Here is a 26,283-nt window from a genome sequence, read left to right on the forward strand (position 1 = left end):
TATCAAGGGATGTAGGTATTTGTACAATTGTGTTAAGAGTACCTAGTAGGTATGTGTAGTAGTATAAATAAATAAAGAAATTGTAATTCAATATTAAAAGGCATGAATATTCAGTAAATATAAAATTGGGGCAATTACTTTTTTTAAGATACCTACGGTATCTTTAAACTATGTACTTAACAAACTAAACGAAAGTTACAAAAAAAGGGCGATAAGGTAGAGTCTTACATGAGCAATGCACTTTATAATTTATATCTAAACTTTGATTCATAATGTCCTCTCGAGTAATATAAATATCTTTATAATATCTATTCTTATTGATCGGTATTTCTTATATCATATTGGTGATCAGCTTTTTAATACATGTACACTTTTTATATTATGATAATATATAGTTATATGATAATATAATATATACTGGCATATTATGATAATATACAGTTACATATTTTTAGAATTAAATTGTAATACTGATATAATTTAAAAGAGCAACTATGGAGTTTCTTGCCGGTTCTTCTCCATAGATACTGCTTTCCGAATCGGTGGTAAATGTAAAAAATATGTATTGACGTTTCAAAAGTGCTTCCCGAAGAAGTCTAATTGAATAAATAAATGTTTCAGTTTGAGTTTGAGTTTATAAATTATTCGAAAATGTCAAAATTTTCAACATGCAAATAGAAATTTCCCAATAAATTTATTTATTCAAAGAACGGGACAAATAGGCTGGATTTGATTTTTTTTTATTAAAATACTATCAAATGAATATATAGTTAGGAAATTTATGTAGAATATAATAATTTATAAGAAGCTAAGTAAATAACATTATCGTAATTTATTTGTAGACAACTATATTTTATACTCTACAATCTTATTTTAAATAAAATATGTTATCCATATAATATGATGATTTATTTATTAATTTTTTTACAAATAATTACATCGAGTATAATTTTCAGTCTTCAGTTTGTTCATCACTGTCATGCACTTTACTAAACATATCGATTAATGAAATACCACAAGAATAGAGGCTGTGACAATCTTGATGCAGTTTTCCTTCGTTGTAAGCAAGTATGTATGGTTCACTATCCTTAAATTCATGGTTTTCTTTGTCATTTTCAGGACTGAAATAATAAAATAGAAGATATTATACAAAATAATACTAAGTTAGAAACAGAATTAATGTTAACTGATTGAATTTATAAACAGTGAGAATCAATTTATTGTCTTTATATTGGATGATTAAACAAAATTTCATTTAAATACCTACTTACAGATTTAAATCGTTAAGATTAAAATTAATTTGTTATTTGGATCAAATACTATTCAATCTTAAATTAGCATGTGATGCCTAATTAGTACCGTAGTATTCGAGTAATCTTATCGTTCTTAAGAACGTAAAAAAATAAACGGAAAAATTAACACAGTTCTTCAAAATATCTACTTGACTAAAATGTACGAATATTATAATATGAAGCATGAATTAAAGAACATCCCTGCGACTTCATTCGCATTTAGTCTCAATACTGACCGATTTTCATACAAACAAACAACGTGAGTGTTAAATTTCTATTTTCCATTTTTTTTCTGAGTGCTCATTTGCAAAAGGAACTATGGCGCCCAATAGTAGTTTATATTTATAAAATCAGTTTCACCCGCATTGCTCCGCTCTTGTTGGTCTTAGCGTGATGATATATAGCCTATATCCTTCCTCGATAAATGGGCTATCTAACACCAAAAGAATTTTTCAAATCGGATCAGTAGTTCCTGAGATTAGCGCGTTCAAACAAACAAACTCTTCAGCTTTATAATATTAAAGTATAGATATGTATATTTAGAAAAAGATAATACTTTAGTACAAACGTAGCGAGCTCATGCAGAAGGTCATCATCATGATCAGTGTGTATGGGTTCTGCTCCAAGCTCACATAAGGTCCTTAACACACATGCCGTGCCGTTGTAACTGAAACTGTTAGTAAAAATTTTTATTAAAAATCGTAAAAAATATTTCCTGAAAGAAAGGGTGATGATTTTTATGTAGAGTTTAATTTTGGTGATGTTTTTGTATGCCTTACGCTTAGGTACATTACTTATGAATAATGGATGTAAAAAACACAAATTAAAAATAACTTACACACAATAGATGTATTTAAACTTAACAATGGCTTGTATTTATAACGATTCATAAGGAATTCAGTTGAAAAAAATCTTTAGTTCATAAAATTATAAGAAAGGATGTTTTCTGTACCAAGTCATCACTTTTTTCTACCTTTTTAATATATTCAATTCTCTTCACAACAATATTGAAGTGAAACTACTTTATCGGGGTTGGAAAAAAATTTTGTGTAAAATTTTTTCGTTATGCGTGACATTTTTCCGTTACGCGCCATCTTTTTCTTATCCCTACCACGCGTGATTCGACGTATTTCTGTAAAGTTGCATATAGTAAATTATTTTTTAAAAAATAAGGTCATAAAGAAGTTTCACTTCTTACGTGTGTACACTAGTACACGCACACATTTTTTATCTGATAATGAATTATTAATTTCAATTACAATACAAGTATAATGTAAAGGGAAGGCAATATTGGATATTAATTGATTCATTAAATAAAGATCAGAGAGAGATTACCGTAACCCGATAATCAATTTTAGGATGAGTTCGCGATGTGAAATAATCAATACTTTTTAATTAATTAATCTTTTCGTGCTCTTGGTTCAATTAGAATACAAAGTTGCTGAATTTTTTATTACTTTGAGTTTTAAATATTACTTGATATCGAAGCAATTCAACTTTAAGGTTGTAGGAAGATTTGTGGCAAAGTGGGAACATAAATGTTTTAAGGATTTGCAGATGTTTGTTATTTTATTTTTTATTTTATACATTAGAATTACTAAAACATTGAGGCTTTCAACGTAGGCTATATTAACCCGGCGTCATTGTGGTAGAAAACAGATACGCGAACGTTGAGGTGGGTCAATATTACCCATATATTTTATAGTCGTTATTTTTAAACTTTTTAAGAAAATTAGTATTCTGTGTTATTATTATAGGTTATAATATGTATTCTGGTTTTGATAATATTAAATAAAAATAATAATTAACCAACGTTTTATTCACTTTAATCAATTTTGACATAAACTCATAAAAATAGGAACAAAATATAGACCTCTTACGTTTTCATGTCATTCCTACGCTAATAAACAGTAATTTTGGTTACAAATAGCATTTTTATAAACTTAAGTCTAATATATTAGAAAAAAAAACTTTAACAAAGCTAATTAGAACCTTCGTTGTAAATGAAATCAATACAGAAAGCCATGATGCGTTCAGGACAAATAAATTTAGGGCAAGCTTGACAAAAATATTTTGTTTTACTATTTTTATTTCCGGACACACTTAACATCTTTTTCGGGGATTGCAGGTGGCTCCTCTGATGATCCACCAATAAATTCTCTGCCCATTTGTCATTGCTATCGATCAATTTCTGGCGAATTTTCAAATGTTCTATGGCCAGAGCAAGACCTAAGTTTTTCAAAAAATTACGTCGCTTATCGTTTGGTTTGTTTTTATTTATACGTCGTATTATAAGTGCATTAATTCCTGTGTGTCCAACATGGCATAAAAATTGTCAGGGGCCACCTTTTGGAGTTACGACTCACATCATATGAGGCGCAATGTTCATCAGCGACGCCAACCCCATATTTAGTTTTATTATAAAAGGTATTGAATTCGGGTTTTCACTTTTCTCCGCTTGAAACACACTCAGCACTCTAACATGATCCTCTTCTTCTACTTCATCATCATAATAAGGTAAGTCTGAGTCAGACAAGAGTCTAAACCCGTCATGATACGTGATATTTTCTATTCTATCCATTTATAGTACCTATTTTATAATAAGTACCTGTTGGACAAACAAAAACATTAAATTCACAGAAACAAGCAAAAAAAATGTTTGCAGACACCAAGAAATCATACACAACAGTAAAAATCAATAACTTAGCCATGGCGCGAAATTGTTACATCAATTGTGAGGATGGGTCATATTTACCTTTTTCGAAAATACACGCATGTAGCTCTCAGTACACTCGACGTCGAAAGGATTTCACTTCTAAAACGTTTAATGTACATTATTAGCTCCAGCTACTACAAAGAATAGCACAATCGTGCACGTAATTACAAAGATATTGTAAATCATAAACAAGCCGGGTCATTTTGACCCAACCTCAATGACGCCGGGTTAATAAAAAAGATGTCAAGATGTTTAGTTTCAACGTTCAATCAAATTAGTCTTATACCTTCATTTTATATCCACCTTTTTGTGGTCTACTTATCTATACTAATATAATAAAGCTGAAGAGTTTGTTTGTTTGATTGTTTGTTTGTTTGTTTGTTTGAACGCGCTAATCTCGGGAATTCCTGGTCCGATTTGAAAAATTCTTTCGGTGTTAGATAGCCCATTTATCGAGGAAGGCTATAGGCTACGCTATCATCACGCTACGACCAACAGGAGTGGAGCCACGGGGGTGAAACCGCGGGGAGCAGCTAGTATTTATATAAATGACATTATGATAATATTGTATTGACATTATATTATGTAGATGGATAAATACTGTATTTGCTTATTAAAATGATTATAATATCGTTATTATAATGAAGTTCGGACAAAGCAGAGCCCTATATCGTATGAAAGGTATACCATATTGTGTGGCGATTTCACTAATACATTATGACATTTGCAATTGATCGGCCAATCAGAAGCTGGCGATATTCGCGTTGCGTAAACGCGTTTCCGATCGAGCAAACAATAATAAATTATAATAAATGACATCGCCAAAATGGAAATTGACGAAACCAATTTATCTGAAAATTGCTTCCTGCAGGACCTATCCGTTTGTCAGAATGTAATAAATCAATGTTGATAAGTTTGCACGTTTTTGATGGTTGCTAAAAATATTGTTCGCGGAACATATTTCATCTGACTCAGCGTTGTTTTAGCGGTATCAATTCTTTTGTTGATTGATTTAAGTCGTTAAGTGTTTGTGATACGAATTTTTATCGAAAATGAGTAATGACAGAGCTTGCCCTTGAAACACGGTGTTCAATTTATCGACAATGCCTTAGAATAAAGTACTATGAACATATTAGACTTGCTTATTCATTTGGGTGACTATACAAACTCAGATCAAGTTATAAATAACACAGTTTAGTAAATTTCATACGATTAGAATAAAGTAGGGAGGACTGTTTTAATATGAAATATTGCATAATGCGCACTGCGGGAACCTTAATAGCTTCATTTTTCACATAGTTTAAAGTGAGAATTAACATTATTTCCTGATGCAGATGGTGGGGCTTTATAAGTTGCAATAAAATGTCTTGTGCAATATTTCTCAGAGTACCTACTATTTTTCTTTCTTATTTAAGATGTATTTTTTGTACTAAATATATTGAAACACACAGTTCCTTGTCTTTATTTACATAAGCAAACTTACCCATTTAAAACATCCTCCACGTACTTATAAAAGTGGTAAAGTCTAGCGTCATTGTTATAGCCCTCCCTTTCAGTGTCACGCTTCTTCCTGGACTCGCCGCCGTACCCCCCATTCGCCTCCAATATGTCGAAAGGTATCTGACTCCTATTCCACGGCAACTGAAAGTTCGCTTGAAACGCCCAATTTACGTTGACGGTCTTTATCGGCGTCGGTGTACCGATCCCGGCGTTGAACTGAAAATTGTAACACACTATTATAGTCTTTAAAGCTGTTTCTGTAAGACACAAATTGTTATGAACACAAACGTGTGTCGTGATGCCGCATATGCTCCCGTCTCGACTGCAGTTTGTTTTGAGGTAGGTACAAAATGTTCCACTTTGAAGGTAAATTCGATCAAGCCGACGAAATACGTCCTTTGAGGAGGTAAAGAGTTTATAAAATAGAGAGCGGGAACATTCTCGAAGAGAACTGGATGGGGTCATCAAGAGATAACTGATAGCTTGTGCAACGTTTATTATATTTGCTGCATTCGGAAATGGAATATTTGGAAATAAAGTAATTGGTCCGCCATCTTGTCGTATGTCGTTTTCTCGTACATTTGCGCGGGAATGTAGATTGCATTCCGAATTATCGGAGAGATAGCGTAAGCATATAATAAAATGCATACATTTTTTAAAATTTAATTTGATCTCTAATTTATTAACATGAGTAATTATAGTAATAATTTTGTAGGAAATAAATAAATGAAGAAGCTAAATTAAAAAAAAAATTTGGATAGAATCAGTTACATATTGTTTTGCAATAAATTATTTCTTATCGGTTTAATTTTCTATACCTACCGTGAAAACTCAATTTATCTCACTCAAAGTAAGCCTTAAGAAATACTAGTGCTTCCAAAAAAGATGGATGTAGGTACTTAATTATAATTTTACTAACCTGTAAAAGTGTACTATTAGGAAATAGTAATTGTCTTCGGCTTCTGCTCAACACTTCATCTTGAAACTCATTTTCACTACATTTTACCAAACATATTATACCAAAACCAACCAGAATTCTTCCAATAAACATCATTTTTCAATGGTTCATAGACTCGAAAGGCTATGTGTTAATTACGTTTGTAATCTGAAATAAGTATTATATGTTTAACATCAATATAACTAACACCAAAGATACACTAAGTCAGACTAATTCATGAGTTGCTAAACATTTCGTAAGTGGATATGTAACTACAATTTACGAATAACGGCATACACTCACAGTTTTTTCTTTATCATGTAAAATTTTACACTCTTCTCAAATTCAAATTCTCAATTATAATAGTTAAACTGTTGGAACAAAACGTTTTTAAGAATTGAAATTATGGTTTTTGACGTGACAACGTCTTATAATTCGATAGAGCCGGCTGCACGCACGAAAAAACATGACTCATGCGGCGTTACCTCGCTCTGAGGCGTTCCCTATGTGGCTTGAAGTGCAAGCGAGAGCGCGGAACGAGCGACAAAGAAGCACAATCGGACGTTGTCACGTTCAACTATCGTCAGTAAACCGACTTTACAGGCAACCAATTTTTTTAAGAAGTTTTTTTGTCTATACGTTACAAAACTAACAACTCAAGTGAAGCGGTCTCAATGCTTGGAATGCTTTTCAAAGCTTTTTGTATGGACACACGTTAAACATCACTTTAACCGGATGTAAATCCATTTAACAAGGTGCTGTGAACTGATTGAACTATTTCTATGGTCATGTAATGGCTATGCCGACATGTAGTCAGAGCCTTTTGAATTTCTCGTGACGAAATGTTGAGTAAATAAATTAGTGCACTCAAATCATGTGACTGAAGATTTAAAGTAAGGCTGAGATCACAGTGAGTCGGCGAGATTAAATGGAGTTCATTCACCTTGTATTCTAGATAATTCTACGGTGTTTTCGGCAGAAGTTGTAGTATAAATTTGTTGTGTTAGGTACACAAATTGATGACACGGATGGTTCAATGGACCAGTTAAATGCGTTCAAGAGTGAGATGTATAGTGATCGACTTTTATTTCTTTTTATATGGAAGAAGAATGTAATTTTCACTCTTTATTAAAATTAACTACTTGTTGTCTAAAAGTAAAGCTTATCCGTGTTATTTTGTAAAAATGATTGACCAAACTGAAAATGATTCTTGCTCAATCTGTTACTTTACTACGATGTCAACATTATGATTTGCTCAAAAATATTGAAATTTAAAAATATTTAAATTAAATGAAGCGCAGAGAAAGACTTTGATTATTTATTTTGCCGTGAACAAAACAATGTTTGTTTTAATCAACCCAAATTAATTAATTAACTACATTATTTCACTCTTTTATTTATTCAGAAATGAATTAAAAGTTGAGTGTTTAATAATTTCGTCCATTGAATGCTTTCATTAAAATATCAGTTGTATTCAATTGAGGATGGGCGAGCTTCAAAATCTTTATATTTTAGGTAATAGTAGTCCAGTCATTACAATTATCAAATATATTTTTAAATGTTGAGCATAGTTTGTTAAATTTATACGCTATTCCTTAATTTAAACTTAAAAGACATAAATTTATGGTATTGAGAATGTATTCAGACATACAGAGAGTTTTGATTGACATTAGTTTGATGATATTATTCATATCATTTCGTTATTTTTATAACAATTACAAATATGCATACACAACCATACAAGAAGTGATACACAATTTCACGAAAAAACGAACACTGAATAAGTTTGTGACTAAATTGAAGTTCCCTTAATTATAAAGTTGTAAAAGCGATGTAATGAGGTAAGGTTTGAAAAGAAACTCGCGGGAAATTTCAAGAGAAACCGCCCTAGGCTATAAATCAAGAAATCTATTTAAAACCTCGAAGATCCGTTTTTATGGGATATATTTTATAGAGATGGGTATGAAAAGTCGCTTCGTTTGAAGTCAATGCAGAGGAAATTCTAAGTGGTAAACTTATATTTTCATGCCCTTTTTATGGAAAACATTAAATAAAATATCTAGTGTTTTACTGATTACAATTTCTATCAGCATCCAAGGTATTTTATTATATCTGTTGCAAGTACTTTTTTGTATAACTACAAAAAACATGATAACTATTTAACTATTAACGTTGAATTAGGTACTACATTTTGTAATTCAACAAGCGTTTGTCATATTGGCAAATAATTATTTTAATGTTATTACAGTCCTTATTATTTTAATTCCATATATACAAATAAAGTCAAAATTTAGGTATAGTGCCATTGTTAATATTAAATTAATTTTATCAGTAGAAAAAAAAATGTTTTTTATTTATTAATATTAATTATTTATTAATAAATGACTGTCAATTAGCATTTAATTAAACTAGATATACTCGAGCGTGATTTAATTTTTAACATCATTTCACAATAGATACTGATTGATATCTATTGTAAAACCCTTAGTAAACCCTTTATTTACCCAAAAACCTTCATACGTTTCATACGCTTCTATTTGTAACAAAAAGGCCTACCATTTAAAGTTTAAAAGCATTTAAACGCGTGTGTTTGTAGTGTGAACATGTCTTTACAATGGTCGGAATATAGTGTTTGAGATCAATAATGTAGTAAGGATTTAGAGTAAAGTGCCGCTTATTGCGCCGTTATACATTCCACTTTTATTAAAGACGACATGTCAAGGTATGTTTTTTTTTCATGAATTAAATTATTAAATTAATTTAATTACAATTTAAGATATCAAATAAGTGGTGCTCGTTTAATAAAAAATGAACAATTTTTAATTTTATTATTTTTTTAAACGTTCTGTCTGTTTTTATTTTTTTACTCCATAATATTATGAATATCTACGTTATGTTATAATTAAATTTAAATTCCTTGGATGGTTTGTTAATAATATAATATAGCGGGAAAAGCTGTAAATAACCTGTTAAAAATTTTAACGTTAACGAAACTGCTGTTAATTTAGAAACATGATTTCCATTTTAATATAATTACAAAACTAAATTAAATTTATAACAACACATGAACCAAATGCTCAAGCAAATTCTTGATATCTTGATTATTATTTCTGTATCAGATAATAATTTATCGTCTATCTAATATTCTAAGAAAATAATAAACAATTTGTGTTTTCTTCTTTTTTCTTCTTCTATGTTTCATAAAAGTGTTAAATAAATAAAATTCTTTGCAGATGTTTGTGGCTCATTATTTTTCTACTAAACACTATTACAGCAGAATTATCCGATGAAGAAGATGACTACAGGATGAAAAGGCAAATTAATTCTATACCTCTCGTTTATCCTTATGGAGCGACTTATAAGGTATTTCATTTTTTCCCGCCTTTAATTTGCTTCGACCTAGATACAGAATTATTGCTTACAGTGTTGTTTTATATAAGCAGCCTCTATTTTTCAAGAAAAAATCATGTTATCACGGGCTTAAAGATAGATTACATGTATTAAATTCAGAGTAAAAGTTATATAAATTAATATTTTAAAAGCAAAGTTTTGTTGCTACTATTATTTTTTATTTGTTTTAAACATTTTATTGTGTTGTCAATATATTACGAAGCAATGGGTACAATTGTTATAAAATATTAAAATACCTACAATATGGTTTGTTATACTAAAACTTGTACATATAGATTTATTTTACACTTTTTAGTATAAAAACAACCTGCATTGATAAATATCGATAATGTTTAAAATATTTTCTATCAATTACCAGCCCGTACCTATTTATTCTTTTAGGGTGTATTTCCACCATGCGCGAGAATGTGTAGCGAGGAATGTGTTTGTAAATAACCAATCATATCGCTTCATTTAGTTGTAGTTTGAAGAGTTTAGCGTTTGAAGTGATACTATTGGTTATTTACAAACACATTCCTCGATAAATTCTTCGCACATCATTGGTGGGAACGCACCGTTATGCCGCGGCCACACATTGGAGATATTTGCACCAACGCGACGTAACGTTTTGCGCCCAATGCACCAATGTATGTATCAGTACTTTGACACAATGTAGACATTGCGTCCAATCACTGTCCAATGCCCAATACGGGTGTCGGTTTTCGATACACGTTCAAAGGAGAGGGGAATGAAAGGGGAGTGCGCGGGGGCATCTTGGACACAACGCCGCGCTCACGCCACACATATCGTCTCTGTCAGTCGTCTGAAGTGTGCATTTTTATCATCTACCATCGCCTTTTCTTTCGTTGATTACTTGTCTGATGCAAATAATAACTAATAAGCATAATGTACCTAGTCCGTACGCGTAAGCCGCTAGTGCAAATAAATGATCGTCCATCGTCTTCGTTACTCTGCTACCAGTTGGGACTGGCCCAATGAGCTAGTCTGTTTCCATTGATTGGTTACAAAGTTGACATTGAAGCCAATGTATAGTGCAGTAGTTTGATTATTTCAAATTATAGCCAATATTGGACGCAAAGTTGAATCCAATGTGAGGCCGCGGCTTTAGACTCCTCTAGGAATCGAACGCACCTCTTGATTTAACTCTTAGCCACTGCATTATTAATACATCATCCATACTCATTATGCTTTATATTTCAGTTCATCATAGGATTCTCATATCCAGTGCCTAACAAAGACAAAATAAGCTTAGCGTTTGCTGTCAACTTCCAGTACCAATACTTACAGTTCCAGAATATATCTGAGGTATCTCGATATTACTTTATCAAAGAAGTCTCTAGAGAGGAAAGGGAAGCTGACTTGGAAGCGAGGAAAGATGAAAGATTGGTTTTTTATCGAGCTGTAGCTGATATGTTGGAATCGTGGGTATAATATTTACTGTTAATACTTTACTATTAAAAGTAAAAATACATACAAGATTATTAATCTTAATATATATATAAATCTCGTGTCACAATGTTTGTCCTCAATGGACTCCTAAACCACTTAACCGATTATAATAAATGCATGCATGTGCAGTTCGATCCAACTTGAGAGATAGGATAGTTTAAACATGTAGGTACCACGGGCGAAGCCGGGGCGGAGCACTAGTAATATTATATAGTAAAACTACTTAAATGTTGTTTGTGGTTCAAATGCTTTTGGCATGTCAAATAATTTGCTCTCCGTAGGCAGCGAATAAATTATAATTAAAATTTAATTCAATTTGCAATTTGGTTTATTATGCTTGCAATATAATGCATACAATTTGTAGCAATTTGATTAGCTAATATTATTTGTTTAGGATTTACATTTAATTAGCTAGGTAACTGTCTATTTTATTCTTACATTTTAAAGTAAGTATACAAGCTCTCGTTGCATTCAATTTAACCTAATAGATAACAATAACAATATAATGATATTTCTAATCCATTACAACAGGTTCAAGAAAAATTAAACTGCTTGAATGACGAAAGAAAATATATTTGTTTCAAAAGTTTAGACGAACATTGAGCGTAAACATCAGAATTTGTTAAAAGCACGATATATTCACAAAGAGGGATATTTTGATAAATTCGTGAAAACCGGAGTTAAATGTAGAAATGAATATAAATTATCCTATTCATTGCACGAGCCAGCGGGTTACCATACGTAATGGGTCTCTTGAGATTTCCTAAATTTGGCGGTAAATCGAAAATCAAAAAGCGATTGCAGTTGAGGTAATTTATAGTGGCGTCGTTAAATTAATCGATTTCCTCGTAGTATAATAACTTTTATAAAGTCGGGACTGATTTTAGTGAAACTGACCTAGTTGATAGCTCTTACCTTAAGTTAAGGGTTCTGACTTCAATTGAACGTTGAAGGTTCGAACTTCGAGAGTCGCACGTCGAAATGTGTAAAGAATTTGAATTGAAAATTTCAATTATCTGCACAAAATTTCAATATAAACGGAAATGTATAAAAACGTTACATTTTTTTATTCGCAGTCTAGTAGATGTTTTACCCCGCTCATGTTTAAAAATGTTGTGTGGTTTTATGAAACCACGGTAAAAGTGAAACTGTTCGAACGGTTCCGAACACTGCTTTGTGTAGCGCATGTCGCGTGACGGTCGGCTGCCGAGTAGGTATACCTACTCGGCAGCCGCGATACACGCGACATGCGCTACACAGACCAAAAAGTTTGAGACGATGTAATAAAAGTTTGGCCAAACGTTTACGCTTTCATTAAAAAGCAGCATTGCATATTATTGACAATTTCCTTATCGTCTAGACTAGGATATATTTTATACGTTAATTATGTTCTACCTGCAATCAGGTTGTTTAAAGTATGTAGACAAGCATGTGCTATGTTAGCATAGTGCCAGTGATTCATCTGGAACTTTTTTTTTTATTTAAAATGTATTTTGGTAAATATGTTAAAATCTACCTAATCCTACTTATATCGATAACCCAAGTTAAATGTTTGATATACTATTATTTCATAAATATGAAAGCTACAACATTGATTCTTAATACTTGTTTCACAATAATGATGAGTTACTTCATAAACTAAGGTTTCAATAAAAACATGATTATTTTTTTATTAAAATATTGATTTACTACAATAACACTTACAGATAAAAAATATAATTTCAGCAAAGGAATGAACGGCCCGGATTGTGTGTTGCGAGCGATCTGTGAAGCCGCGCAGTACCCGGTGGATGAAGACGGCCTGGTGGGGGAACTGCTGCATATTATGTTAACGTATGATGTTAAATACTATTAATACACACATCAACAAAGTTAGACAACTTTTTAGAAAAAGATTTTATTTTATAAAATATTCTACGAGCCCTGACAACGAGTAGACTTTGTTATCATTTTCGCTAAATGAGCGTATAGTTTTTCATAAATATTTCAAATAAATGTTGCAATATTCTTCTTAAAGTTTAAAATTATTGAAAAAAAAAAATGTAGTTTCATATTATGTACCTAAATCAAATCGATGGATTGATGTAATTGAAAATTTCATTTATTAGAATATTATCAAAAATATCTTCCTCACCTTCCGCATCATTGTTTTATGCAAGGAAGGATCCTTGCATAAAACAATGACAATGTACCTTCTTACATCCTGTATCTTCATATATTCCAGGCCAGACTACGGTAAAACCCCGTTCGACGAAGAGGACCCAGACTACATAGAGGCAATGTCACCTTATATAGACGCAGCGGTTGCTGGCAGACAAATGTTCGACTGTGCGTTTATTTATCACAAGTGCCCTCAAGGACAGGGGGTTTTGGAACTTATATCAGCGCTACATGATGATTGATTATTTGATATGGATTGAATTTATAAATAAAGAAACACCTTTTTATGAGTTTTTTGGTTAAGGATTCAATGGAATGTAAACAATAATGTAAAGTTACATAATGAACGGTTTCAATAAACGATATTTTTGCACTAATATCATTTTGATTAAATTGTCTGTGTATTATTTGGTAATAAAATTAATATACATATTATGAATATAAGTTTGTAAGAAATTTATTTACCTGTTAATACAGTTTTATAAAACACAAGAAAGGAATGCTTGATTTAAGAATGATTAGGTAGCAGCTTGAACCCTATAGATATGAATTTAATTTAACACACAACGAAATAAAAAATAGTATTTGCATTCATCATATTTTAATAGCAAATTCCATCCCTTTTTTGCGTCCATCTAAATAATAAGTGAGCCATAACGTATAAATACGAATATGTTTCGAACTGTAAAACCACGAAAAACGTACTCTATGAAATATAAATTATCAAATATTAAAATATACCAAAACATCATTATTTATTACCATAAAAATCGTTCAAACTCACGACCAATTCGCACATAGTTACCGCAGCTCCAATTAAGCGCAGTGATATTTGAAAATTAAGTAGATTAAAAATGTTTTCGCAGCTTGTTAGCGTTATTGTAATGAGTTCATTAGTTAGTTAAAGCATTTTCGTGTACTGCACTCAGTCACATAACTATTATAAATTGTGTGGAAGTTTGTGCGTAGCTTACTTTATTGTAGGGGCGTTAAACGACTTAGAATTTGCCCCTTCTATTACAAAGAAACAGGTCTTTAAGTTTGTTTTGTTTTCTTCATCACTACAGAACTTAAAAATTACCTCATAAAGGTAATTTATAAAGAAACATTATTCCATTTAGAATTAATTTAATTCAGTACTTTCAACAAATAACAATGGGTTTTTATTATAATGTTAACTAACATTTTGAGACATCTTAAATATCTATCGACGGACTAGAAAAATTTAAGAAGGTAGATAAATGTATTTAATCTAAGTGGGCTTCTAAAGATATACAAAGAGGATATGTATAAATGCAGATTTGTAATCGAACTTTTTAAAAATTTCGTTTACGTATTTACTTTTCTTCAAGAACATTTTAGGACCTAATAAATTTTTCATATGGATTTCATTAAAAGACAGATAAAAGTAAAACATTTCTTAAATTTAATGGCAGTCCTATAACATATAAATTACAAAATAAACTTATTACTAGATTATTTAGTTTTAGAGATCTGTGTATGGAGACACTTCTAGCATTGAGAATGGACAGGAATATATGGATGCTGTACAATCTTCTGCTGTGTGGTTATGCCATTTGTCCGTCGCTGAAGACTGCTGTCTGAAATAAAGAGCATTTCCTTTATATGAGAATAGAAATATACCTACAAATTTTTTATCAAGTAAATACATGAGATGTGTATTGTTTTATTTGGTTTTTTGGTGGTAAGTTTGAACCAACCTGATTTAACATGGATGTAGGTTTATTTTCTACAGTTTAAATAGGAGGTTAGGCACTTGGTCGTCGCCCAGGCGACTCGGCGACACGCTTAGAAGTAAATGTTTCAGTCCTTATATTAAAAACGTGAAAAAAATTGTGGAGATGTATGTATGTTCGTTCCTACTTCACGTGTACCTACACAACTGAACGGATTTTGATGATTATGCAACACAATAACACATATTATTTAGGTAAGCTATTGAAATACTTGGTTATTTCCGCGGGTGAATCTTCGTGGCACAGATAAGGATATAATAGACTTTAGATTTATTAATCTAAAGACTATTATATCCTTATTAGAAGATACATACCTAAAGGCCATCTTCAATATTTTGAAATAAATCCCTCTGGGCTCTGAGATCATATTGGTTTCACAGATGGCGCGGCGGACGCAGTGGAAACCGTTTAAACCATTACTGGAAAATACAATAGTTAAGAATTAATTCTGGTAGCTATACTTATGAAAGAATCCTACTAATATTATAAATGCGAAAGTTTTTAAGGATCGATGTATGTGTATGTGAATGTTTGTTACTCTTTTACGCGAATACTACTGAACCGATTACAATGAAATTTAGCACACATGTAGAGGGTAACTTGGATTAACATATAGGATTGATAACACGGGAACGGGAACTATGCGGGTTTTTCTTTGACAATGCGGGCGAAGTCGCGGGCGGAAAGCTAGTATTATAATATAGCGAAAAAATTTGGGTCAAATAGAAAATTTTAAAAGTAAAACAGGAAAAACTAAAAGAAAACTTAAGTAATCTTTTGAGATATAAAACATCTTCAGATTATCTAATTTCCTTAGTTTCATAAATATATAATAACGTATAAGTATAATCACACGTGTAATAAAACTTTTCTACACCCCGAAGTCTCATGGGGAGAAATCCGATAGCTTCAGAAAGATTAGGTGAAAGTTGGAACCAACAGATTTTCATGCCAAAGATTTTTTCACAGATATAAATCAGGCTTGTGAGTAATAACACAAATATGTAACATACTTTAAGATGTTTGTCCTTTAGGACAGACTTTTTTTAATTTGTAATCTTGATGTTGCCTAAAAATTATTGGATTATCATCGACAACTAACCATCATGCCTATTTCTATACTAATATTATAAAGCTGAAGAGTTTGTTTGGTCAGATTTGAAAAATTCTTTCGGTGTGAGATAGCCCATTTATCGAGGAAGGTATATATATATCATCACCCTAAGACCAACAGGAGCGGAGCAATGCGGGTAAAACCGCGGGACACAGCTAGGTTTAACATAAATTAAGGCATTACCCGGCAATTTCGACTATGTTCAACCTCTATAAAGTCTGGTACAACATAAAGCACAATACCGAAAAAAATATATAAAATAGGATGGTCTTTGATCTTTAATTGCTCGCGAGGACTTTTTTCCAAAGTTAATAGATTTCTAGAAAAAAAAATGTGCCGTGGTCATCGATTTTTCCGCAAATACTCTATAAACTTCGTAACCTGCTGACTTACAGCTCTGAAAATTTTATGTTTAATAAATTATCAGTTACACAACAGTCCCTGACGAGGATATTTTGTTACACTGATTAGTATCTTTTTAAATACAAAATGCGAGGAAAAAAGAAGGTGCAGCGGGAGAGGTTTGAGATCCGTCAAGTATGGTCAAGGTTATTAGCGCATGTAAAAGCCTTAATACAAAAACATACCTATCTAAAAGTACTTCTAGTTTATTATAAATGCTTCGTCTAGTAAAGTGGTGGTAGGGATGGAAGGAGTCTGGTGGATCATCCCAGTTCAAACGGTACCCTATTGCTTGAGCGAAGATTTGGGTCCAGGGTACCATATTTGCTTTGAAGTTTAGACGCAGCTGTAAATAATGGTTTTAATTTTAATAATAGGTTAATAAAAACAGGTCATTATTGTAGTGTATCTACATATATACGTACTGTAAGTACAGTATAATTATAATGTGTTTTTAGACTTTGTTGCGATGTCGAAAGACAAATAAAATCACAGACTTCTAGATCTAGTACTAATTCTACTTGCTTGGAACTAGTCATTGTTCGAAATGACTGACATTATTAACTCATATATAAAGTACCTATTTAATTCCTCAAAATAATAATTCACTCATTTAAATAAACACATTGAAAAATATTACGCAACAATTATAGATACTAAATACATGATACCACGTTGTCGTATTGCACTTTTTTAATTATTGTGGGTAACGTGGATATATGTGAAAAATATTTTAGTTGGCACTGCAACGCATAATTGATTTGTATTTTTTGAAATAATGCTTTCAATTATTGCATAATATTTTATAACAATAATACACAAGATACAAAATGCCATAAAACAGGTTCAATTCGTTCCCTAGTCAGTGACAAGAAACAACGTGACTCAAGATTGATATAAAGATAGTAAAAGGTAATAAAAAAAAACAATTAATTTATGTACTTACGAAAAACTTTGACACATTTCGGAAGCCAAGATATCTTTTCGTTCTAACTTGGGTATCGCTTTCTCCTTGATCGATTAGAAGAAACGAAACAATACAAATATAACAAATAAATATCACTTCGTAAGTCCTGTACATAATTACAATGTAAATTATGCATTACACAGTCTTGAGTTGCTTTCCATTTTGAAGAGCGTAACTGAAAGAAAAGGTATGTTTAAACAATGATTTATATGAATAATACTGAGAATAAATTAAAGAAATCAAACGTCATTAATATATTGATTTATGATTCATACATATTAACTTCATTGATATTAAACACAAAAACAATTTTTATTCAGTGAAAATTAAATGAAAACCTACCAGCTTCGTATTATTTTGTTAGCATTGCGAGAATACAGAAATAAAATCACTTTGAATGCGACATAGGAAATGTCTGAATAATAAAGCGGAAAACATAACGGTTTTGGTGAAAGTAGGTGTTATTTTATTTAAAAATTATCAATGCTCGTACACGTGGAGCTATTTAAAAGTATATCAGGTCAAATACTGTATAGAGTGCTGAAAATTAGCATAAACATTTCTCCGTTTTTATTAAAAGTGTACATTTGTGTACATTTCTTTGAATTCAAAAGTATTTTAAATTGAGTAAGACGTGAAAGACCTTAATCTTAAGTGGAGGTAGATTTAATGATAGATTTATAAACATGTTTTTATTCGTAGAATAATAAACAAATAATGAAATTATTATTTTTAAATCTGTATTTTTATTTATTTTTGCTATTGGCTTAGATTTAAAAAAAATATCCCAGGAATCATTGCAAATATATCCGATCGGTATAGAAATTAATGGTAGGTATTCTATTTCATGAAACGCTTGAATTACAAATCTTTGGATAACTGTAATTTCCGCTGCTGTGATTTCCGATATGAAAATCTGTTGTGATCAATGGTAATTTAACTTTTTTTAAATATAATTGTTAACAATGTGCCTAAAGCTAAATCAATTCTATAATTTGCTTTTGATTAAGTGTTGTATTAGTTAGTTCTTTAAAGAAACGAATCTTCAATGGCGGCGCTTATCATTCCCTCTCGCTCACACACGGCCGTACGGTTTGCAAAAAAAAAATGGAAAAATAAAATCACTAAAATGTATTTGATTTTCCCTATAATAGTTTTTATCATAAATTTACAATGACAATTATGCATTTGCGAAAGTAAATAATGTTTTATTGGAATTTGACAAAATATGTTCTTTGGGAAAAGTTGTTCAGTTTTATGGGCTTATTACAAGTATTATGGGGATTTTATTACATTCTGTATACGTAAATATGATAATTCATATAAATACACAAATACAATAACAAAAAAGTTTGTCAACAAACAATTTGAAATACTTAATTAATAAAATAATTATCAATTTACGTTATTTTTATTTTCTTTTTTGATGATCCTACCATCTGTCAAAGTCAGCTTTGGCCGCCATTGAAGATTCGTTTCTTTATTGAACTGACTAATATAGAGTGAGTTTAGTTGAGTTTTTTTTTACTATTTTTTAAATGTTTTCATACCGGAGAGCACCCTGTGGTTTACTAATAACGGCTTAACGTTAAGCTGTTTGTACATCGTGATTATCATTTTACTGAGCTCTCTAGTTTACAGATAAATTTATGGTATTAGTGTAATCCAAAATCTCTTAAAAAATGTAACATTTTGTCTCACAAAATAATAAAAAATATTGAAAAAGATGAGGGTGTTTCAACTTGTGTTTTTGTGTTTTATTGTGACTTGCATTTGTTTGGATTTCAATGCAACTGAGTCAAGTGAGAGTCGAGTGTTGTCAAGGAAGAAGCGATTCTTGATATTTCCTGAAGGAAGTTCCTTCCAATTGGGTGAGAATGTTTAATAGATTTAGATTAATTATTACGTTTACACCTATAGCTGCTCTATACTGTTTAAGAACTAAAGTGGACTATTATGGGATTATGCACTTTGTAGAATACATTTATCTGTTTCAATACATAGTTGTTTTTGTCAAGGCAAATAAGGCTTTGAATACCTGTGACCCATAATATTTTGCTTGAAGCTTTTTTCTAATAATAAAAATAGTGAGTTAGAAGGTTTGGGTGCAAACTGCTTCTTCGTTTTGATACACATGCTTTCGATTTTCTAACCTTAAATACATGGTACCAAGTTGATAAAGACATTGAAAATACGCCCTAATACTCACCATCTTTATTAAATTATACTCTTTATAGCGCGTAAAATACAGATAAAACTAGATGTTATGAACGATTGGGCGACTACGCGTTAAAAGGGCCAAAGGGAGCTATTTGCGGTCAAATGAATATACCCCGAATCATTAAAGAATTTACTCATATAAATCAATTGTAAATGAGATTTAGGTTCACACAGGGAAATTGTCGTAGACTTAAAATGTGGAATGCCTTTTTTTCTCGATGAAAGTTGAAGCACGAATTGTAGGTGTGTTTGTAATAATATTTGTGTGTGTTTGTGTGTGTGATTTGACAACACGAATTCTGTGAAAATGTATTAAAATTACGATTCGTCAATTCTTACATAGATAGAATTCTAAAAGATTATAAGTCACCAAGTTCACTTACCAATATATACTACATAATCAATAAAACGTAGAATCACTTTTGAATACCGATATCAAAAACATGTTTCAATTTTATATTGATGAAACTGAAATTTAGAATCCTGCATTTAAATATTTGGAGGTAGTTTTATATAAAAAAAATAAAAAAAAAACCGCCAAGACGTGTCAGTCTTTTTTGAATCAATCATGATTCATGAAATTATTTGCGTTTTAAATCAGCTTTTCTAAACATTTAATTATAATAAAAATTAAATTATAATTAGTGCATATTTTATGTTTGGAACGCACGAGAAAAAAGAAAAAATTTAGACAGATAAGTCACTTAAGTTTTTTTCTGTTATGGCAAGAATATATAACTGTTTGCCACACTTGTTTTTTTTAATTCAATTTTTTTAATCTACTGCATTGAGGCAAAGTATGACATTAGAAATACAGATTATATCTATCTTGTATTTTTTGTGTTTATCTGCAGCTGTAGGTATGAGTAAATTATACGTGTAATATTTTTCCGCTGTTTACATATACAATTAAGAAAATTTTAAGAAAATTGCAAATAATATGTAAATAGAGTGAAAGAAGTATAAACATATAAATCACCTATTGTAAATACCTTATCAGAACATAATATTTCGACAGATTCTTTATCCGATTAAAAACATGCTATAGGTATATAAAGCTATATTGATCGACTTCAAAAAAAGGTTCCACATTCCTCTATAATCTATATTTTTGTATCAAAATTCCAGTATTCTGCCTCACGTACCCAGCGATCATTAGGATCAGTGATATCTTCATTTGGGGCAACACAGCCGCGCTGGCCTTCGAGCTGCCCCAGGACCCCTACTCCCCCTTCAATCACAAGGCTGACCCCCTCCACAGACGAGTGGATTCCAAAGCTATATATTACACCGATGAAGCTGGCAAAATTATTCATAAGCAACCCTATACACGGTAAGTTTATTGAACACTTTCATTCGTTATCATTTTCACTGTTTTACGTCTTATCAAGAGATAGGTCCTTGGGGATTCATAAAGCTAAGATAATACAAATCAAAACAGCAGATTTTTACTTTTCGTAACGAATTATATTATAATTTTTATGTTCTAATTATTATCATTCTATCATTAAGTTTTCATTCTCCACTAAGAGCTTATTGTTCATCTCTAAATAAAAATATTTCAATTTATTTAAGAACAAGAAATATTACCATAGATATTAAATAGTAACCTTTTACCAATATAAGAGTATATACATGTTGCAAAATGTTCAAATTTGATTCATTAATGCATGCAAATACATTCCCGGATACTTGCTACCGGAAGAAGTGTAAAGAAATGGAATTTTCTCGAAGGGAGCTCGGTCTCAGAGGAAAACAACCCACAAAGGGGACGATCAGGGAACAAACGGCGCGATTGCACATGCAAATTCAGTCTTGGCGGGATAAACCTGCGCCATTTTGTGTCCGCAAACATATTAGTTTGGCGGGTTTTAACACTTACTGGTAGAAATAGTATTATATGATGTGGTGTTAATATTTGTTGTGGTAAACAGAAATACGAGTTGAATAGATAGGACATAAAAAAAAAGTTCAGGTAGGCCGTTAGTTATAGTAAGAAATGAATAGAAGATTGAAGATAATCGAACACGGAACAGTGATATCATAATAATGGTTAATGGTTTCTTTAAAGCAAGCTTCTTTGCTATAAATTATATTTATAATAAATTGTATTTAATAAGAAAGTATTAAAAAATTACCTACTCATTTACATAAATCAATACTTTATAACATTCAGTGATGCAAAGTCGTTCCACGTGGTCTTACGACTTACGGGAATATAGAAACATCTCGAAACCTTTTTAAATTCAGGAATATTTTCGCAACTTCCGCGACAGATTTTACACACGAGAGAATTTCCTTGTTGATCCGATACAGATTTGAATGTTCGCTTACTGGGTGTGAGGGACCCGGTGGTGCGTAGGCGACTTTAGTCAACCATATTCCGTACTTTTATACGAATATAATGTAAATAATACACTGGAAAAAATAGGATTATTTCCTCTGATGTTTTGGTTGCAGAGCGCTTTCATCTTTAATTCTGTTAACGATAAAGAAAAACGTTACACGAATACATCATTATGATTTCCATTTATAAATAACTCGATTATTTGTCATTTTATCTATAATATTTTTGTTACCTTCTTTTTAAAGTCTAATATTATTAGCGTGAAAGAGACAAACAGTATTCGAATAACAGATTAAAAACCTTTTTAGGTTCCCTTACTTTAATTGGGTAATAATTATTCTAAATAACCAATGAATCAATAGTACCAAGAGCAAAGATAATAACTGAAACTGCTCCATCATTCAAGCTGTAGATGAAATTGGAATTCAATGTTCGCATTAGCTGTGTGCTTAATTCGTGGATTATATTAATACATACATCCAATAGGGATCAATGCATGAATAAATGTATATTGTGCACTGATTCTATTGTCACCTTTGTCTTAGAGGTTACTATGAACAGTGCAACGGTATTATTGGCTTTATCTTTGTAGCATATGATTCAGAATATACCTTAGGGCTTAGAAGATTTTGAAATGGTAGTTAAGACTAATTTTAAACTACACCATTTTTTTACTGAAACATCATGCGTTGTTCAAACGTCGGTAGTTAATATTATCGTCAGGCAAGATCTTTCTTTATGAAAAGTGAAGGATGTTGCAACTCGTGTCAGCCGTGAGACGTCCACTGCTGGACAAAGGCCAACAAAAACAACTGATAAATGATAAAGATTTTTTAAATTAAAGTATACGATGTTACATATATTAATATATTCATAATGCATTTGCAAGAGGTATAATGCATATCTACAATACGGCAGCTGCAGGTCCCCAGACATTGTAAACTCAGTCTTCATTTACATTCCGAAACGCTGTTCTATTTTACTGAACAGTTGGTTATCGGCTAACTATATAAACATGTAAAATAATAATTCTACCAAATTAAATACCTATACAAATTAATCTATACTAATATTATAAAGAGGAAAGGTTTGTATGCATGAATGTATGGTTTTCACGCATAAACTACTGGACCGATTTCAACCATTAGAAAGCTGCATCTTCACTGAGCAACATAGGCTATAAAACATGTAGGTACCACGGGCGAAGCCGAGGCGGACTGCTAGTAAATTATAGCGAACTTAAACTAGTTAACTAGTTAACTTACTACTAGATAGGTATAACTAATTGTGTTCGATATCCATTCGATATCCTAGTTTCATGCTATTAAAATAATGTTATTGATATTTTTTGTTTATGAAGCTAAACTTAAATCAATCAAAAGCATAAAAAATACACACTTACCAACAATACCAACATCCATAACTTAAGTCAATTAAATTTCATCATCATCAGCCCACTGCTGGAACGCGGGCCTCCTATGAGGGTAAATTACATTTACCCAAAGAATTAATTGAAGCTTCATTTCCTATCATATCAATTAGTACAAATGAATTCACCCAAAGTTAACCAGAACGGCATGTGCATTTCAGGAAGCCGCTCGTAAATCCCGCGTTTGCGAAACGCAGTGTGGACACGGACAGACGGCAGATTCATGCATCAAGTACTAGATTGGGACTCAGTGAAAACGTCGAGTTCCACAGGACCAGCCGCACTGCTTTGTATGAGAAAATCGAAATAATGTTACAGGGGTGAGATTCAAACTCAAACATTTATTTATTCAATTAGACTTCTTATAGAAGCACTTTTGAAACGTCATTACATATTTTAAAATTTACCACCGATTCGGAAAGCAGTATCTATGGAGAAGAACCGGCAAGAAACTCCATAGTTGCTCTTTGAAATCATGTCAGTTTTACAATTTTACAAAATACATATGTAACATCATATATTATAATAATTTATTGAACTCAAACTTATGAAGTACTACATTGCGCTTTTATGGAAAATATATAGTATGAATTATAACACCAATGCCTTATTTGTTACTAATTATATACTTAGTTGCATTATAAAATAATGACGTGATAAATTAACAAATAAATGCACTGTACGATCAACCAAAACATTGTTAGAGAAAGTAATCTATGCTCATTTCAGCCAATTTATAATTTGTTTGTTTGAACATGGCATTATGAATTTCTTAAACTAATAATTATAGTTTGAAAAATGCTTCGTAGTTTTTATGTTTATCATGACATGACAAAACAATATACCACGACATTCATAATATTAATACCATATCCATAGCGCATACCCAAATTTTCGATCCTTTTTCACTGAAGTTTGACCTATAACCGTTAAAACAATACTGTAATACCCTAAAACTAACCTTATATATCACCTTACATTATATTATATCACAAACACTTATATTCTTTATATATTAGGTTGGGCGGCAACGGCAGGGAGTGTCTGCTGAAAACGCTATGTATGTACGGTCAGACGAACCATTATCCTCAGGGCGGCTTCCTGCAAGAAATATTACGGGCCGTGTTCACGTAAGCCTTTCAAATATATTATTTCTTTTTTGTGCTGCTATTTGTTACAATTGTTTTTTCGAGTGTATAGCTTTGATTTGAATTTGAACATCGAACGTTCTTGCTATTGGCTACATTTGTTTTTTAATTATTCTTCTTTATCTATGCTTATAGGCATTATTGTTTTTTTTAAACCTACCATAGATAAATTAAAATAAATATTTTCTTTTTTATATAGAATTAAAACAGAAGATTTGTGTGTTTGCTATAAAGTCCTATTATGCCTACTAATTCTAAAAATAATTATGAATAAATAAAAGATAATTAATTGCATTATAACAACATGCATTTATTCAAAAAATAATTTATTTGCTAGCACGCCACGTTAACCGAAGCCAACATTTAATCACAATACCTCCTTATTATAAAGCTCTAAAATATTTCTTCATCACGGCGTACAGTTCAAGTAATATACTCTATTTTTCAGATTACCTAAGAATAATGATCAGGATGTTTATAATGAAGACTACGATGTTGCGCATACAGCGTTGGGATCTTGCGATGAATTGTATCCGGACTGCGCGGCTCTATCCACAGATATTACAAGAACATAAGAATAATTAGCCGTGGCTAATTAGCATGGAGACGGCAAATGTTATTGTTAACTTAACATGGATTGAAATGGATAGGGCATTGTTTGTAAATTGTAATATATTAAATTTTATATAGTTTTTAATTATTAAATTTATTACGTGATTTGATCCCCCTTTTTAATGATTTTTTATTAAAAAGGGGAGTCTTTTCTCTGATGGAATGGTATAAAATTGAAGGTTCTATTTTCATTTTCAAATTTGTTAACTAATGTTTGACTGTTTAAAAATACGGAATAATACAGACTGCTATTAAAAGTTAGTTAAAAAAAGCAAACATTGAAGAAATAACTAGTCACAACTAAATGAATTAAAAAAATTGTAAATTATTTAATTTATTAAGGGCCGATTTTTCAATGCTTGGATAAAACTTATTCGTCGAATAATGTATAAAACAACTACATATTTTAAAAACTTATTCTAATTGCCCGTATTTGACAGTTTACGTGACATTTTAATATCATCGTGTAATACTTTATTCGACGGATAAGTCGAAGCAAGCATTAATCCAAGGTATAGGTTATAGGTTTTATCCAAGCATTGATAAATCGGCCCTAAGAGTAAAAGATGTTTACAAATAAAATACTCGCACCCAGCATTCTTGTTTTCTTAAAATACGTCTAGAAAAATACAAACACACTTCCAACCAGCGAAGTATCTACTTCATTTGCTAATTTGCAATTTCTTTAATATGAAAAAGTACTGGTCTATTAACGTCCATAGCTCATTACGTTCATAATTATGTCTTAATTTTAATGGCTCTCCCGCCATCATAGTCAAGAAATTGAAGACATTAAATGGCACCAATTATGGAGTAGACGGT

The 26,283-nt window shown here is 31.2% G+C and overlaps 4 protein-coding genes across 5 annotated transcripts; 2 read left to right on the plus strand and 2 right to left on the minus strand.

Annotated features, from left to right (window-relative positions):
- Positions 1–908: 908 nt before the first annotated feature.
- On the minus strand, positions 909–6,853 carry LOC149480110 (uncharacterized). Its single transcript, XM_089707543.1, has 5 exons — positions 6,749–6,853; positions 6,428–6,613; positions 5,492–5,724; positions 1,849–1,965; positions 909–1,121 (listed from the first exon to the last, which is right to left on the minus strand). Exons 2-5 carry the CDS (start codon positions 6,560–6,562, stop codon positions 953–955), a joined length of 654 nt encoding a protein of 217 aa, XP_089563669.1. The 5' UTR covers positions 6,563–6,613; positions 6,749–6,853; the 3' UTR covers positions 909–952.
- Positions 6,854–8,994: 2,141 nt separating this feature from the next.
- LOC149480111 (uncharacterized) lies at positions 8,995–13,858 on the plus strand. Its single transcript, XM_089707498.1, has 5 exons — positions 8,995–9,167; positions 9,679–9,808; positions 11,057–11,277; positions 13,031–13,138; positions 13,530–13,858. The coding sequence occupies exons 1-5, from the start codon at positions 9,160–9,162 to the stop codon at positions 13,705–13,707; spliced, it is 645 nt and encodes a 214-aa protein (XP_089563624.1). The 5' UTR covers positions 8,995–9,159; the 3' UTR covers positions 13,708–13,858.
- Positions 13,859–14,870: 1,012 nt separating this feature from the next.
- LOC149480112 (uncharacterized) lies at positions 14,871–18,107 on the minus strand. 2 transcript variants are annotated; one of them, XM_089707522.1, is made up of 5 exons: positions 18,048–18,107; positions 17,685–17,880; positions 16,924–17,084; positions 15,537–15,641; positions 14,871–15,066 (listed from the first exon to the last, which is right to left on the minus strand). In XM_089707522.1, the coding sequence occupies exons 2-5, from the start codon at positions 17,817–17,819 to the stop codon at positions 14,952–14,954; spliced, it is 516 nt and encodes a 171-aa protein (XP_089563648.1). In that variant the 5' UTR covers positions 17,820–17,880; positions 18,048–18,107; the 3' UTR covers positions 14,871–14,951. The 2 variants fall into 2 exon arrangements, with proteins under 2 accessions (XP_089563648.1, XP_089563649.1); XM_089707523.1 differs by lacking the exon at positions 18,048–18,107 and adding an exon at positions 17,981–18,014.
- Positions 18,108–19,431: 1,324 nt separating this feature from the next.
- On the plus strand, positions 19,432–25,604 carry LOC149480113 (uncharacterized). Its single transcript, XM_089707625.1, has 5 exons — positions 19,432–19,576; positions 21,054–21,258; positions 23,863–24,021; positions 24,721–24,831; positions 25,298–25,604. The coding sequence occupies exons 1-5, from the start codon at positions 19,432–19,434 to the stop codon at positions 25,422–25,424; spliced, it is 747 nt and encodes a 248-aa protein (XP_089563751.1). The 3' UTR covers positions 25,425–25,604.
- The last annotated feature ends 679 nt before the right edge of the window (positions 25,605–26,283 follow it).

This window comes from Colias philodice, chromosome 19, assembly GCF_061535455.1.
Source record: "Colias philodice isolate Cphi_HAF_F1 chromosome 19, ilColPhil1 Martin Lab GWU primary, whole genome shotgun sequence".
In the NCBI taxonomy this organism is placed as follows: Eukaryota; Metazoa; Arthropoda; class Insecta; order Lepidoptera; family Pieridae; genus Colias; species Colias philodice.

Bases quoted from the DNA above. Each gene is read 5' to 3' on its own strand.
- LOC149480112 (XM_089707522.1), bottom strand. From the start codon at position 17,819: ATGTACAGGACTTACGAAGTGATATTTATTTGTTATATTTGTATTGTT. The intron at 17,085-17,684 runs GTAAGTACATAA...CATTATTTACAG, and splicing joins GAAATGTGTCAAAGTTTTTC to CTGCGTCTAAACTTCAAAGC. The intron at 15,642-16,923 runs GTATGTTTTTGT...TGTATTTTCCAG, and splicing joins CTAGAAGTACTTTTAGATAG to TAATGGTTTAAACGGTTTCC.
- LOC149480110 (XM_089707543.1), bottom strand. From the start codon at position 6,562: ATGATGTTTATTGGAAGAATTCTGGTTGGTTTTGGTATAATATGTTTG. The intron at 5,725-6,427 runs GTTAGTAAAATT...TACAATTTTCAG, and splicing joins CTAATAGTACACTTTTACAG to TTCAACGCCGGGATCGGTAC. The intron at 1,966-5,491 runs GTAAGTTTGCTT...TTTTACTAACAG, and splicing joins GTGGAGGATGTTTTAAATGG to TTTCAGTTACAACGGCACGG.
- LOC149480113 (XM_089707625.1), top strand. From the start codon at position 19,432: ATGAGGGTGTTTCAACTTGTGTTTTTGTGTTTTATTGTGACTTGCATT. The intron at 21,259-23,862 runs GTAAGTTTATTG...TGTGCATTTCAG, and splicing joins CATAAGCAACCCTATACACG to GAAGCCGCTCGTAAATCCCG. The intron at 24,022-24,720 runs GTGAGATTCAAA...TTTATATATTAG, and splicing joins ATCGAAATAATGTTACAGGG to GTTGGGCGGCAACGGCAGGG.
- LOC149480111 (XM_089707498.1), top strand. The intron at 9,809-11,056 runs GTATTTCATTTT...TTTATATTTCAG, and splicing joins CTTATGGAGCGACTTATAAG to TTCATCATAGGATTCTCATA. The intron at 13,139-13,529 runs GTATGATGTTAA...CATATATTCCAG, and splicing joins CTGCTGCATATTATGTTAAC to GCCAGACTACGGTAAAACCC.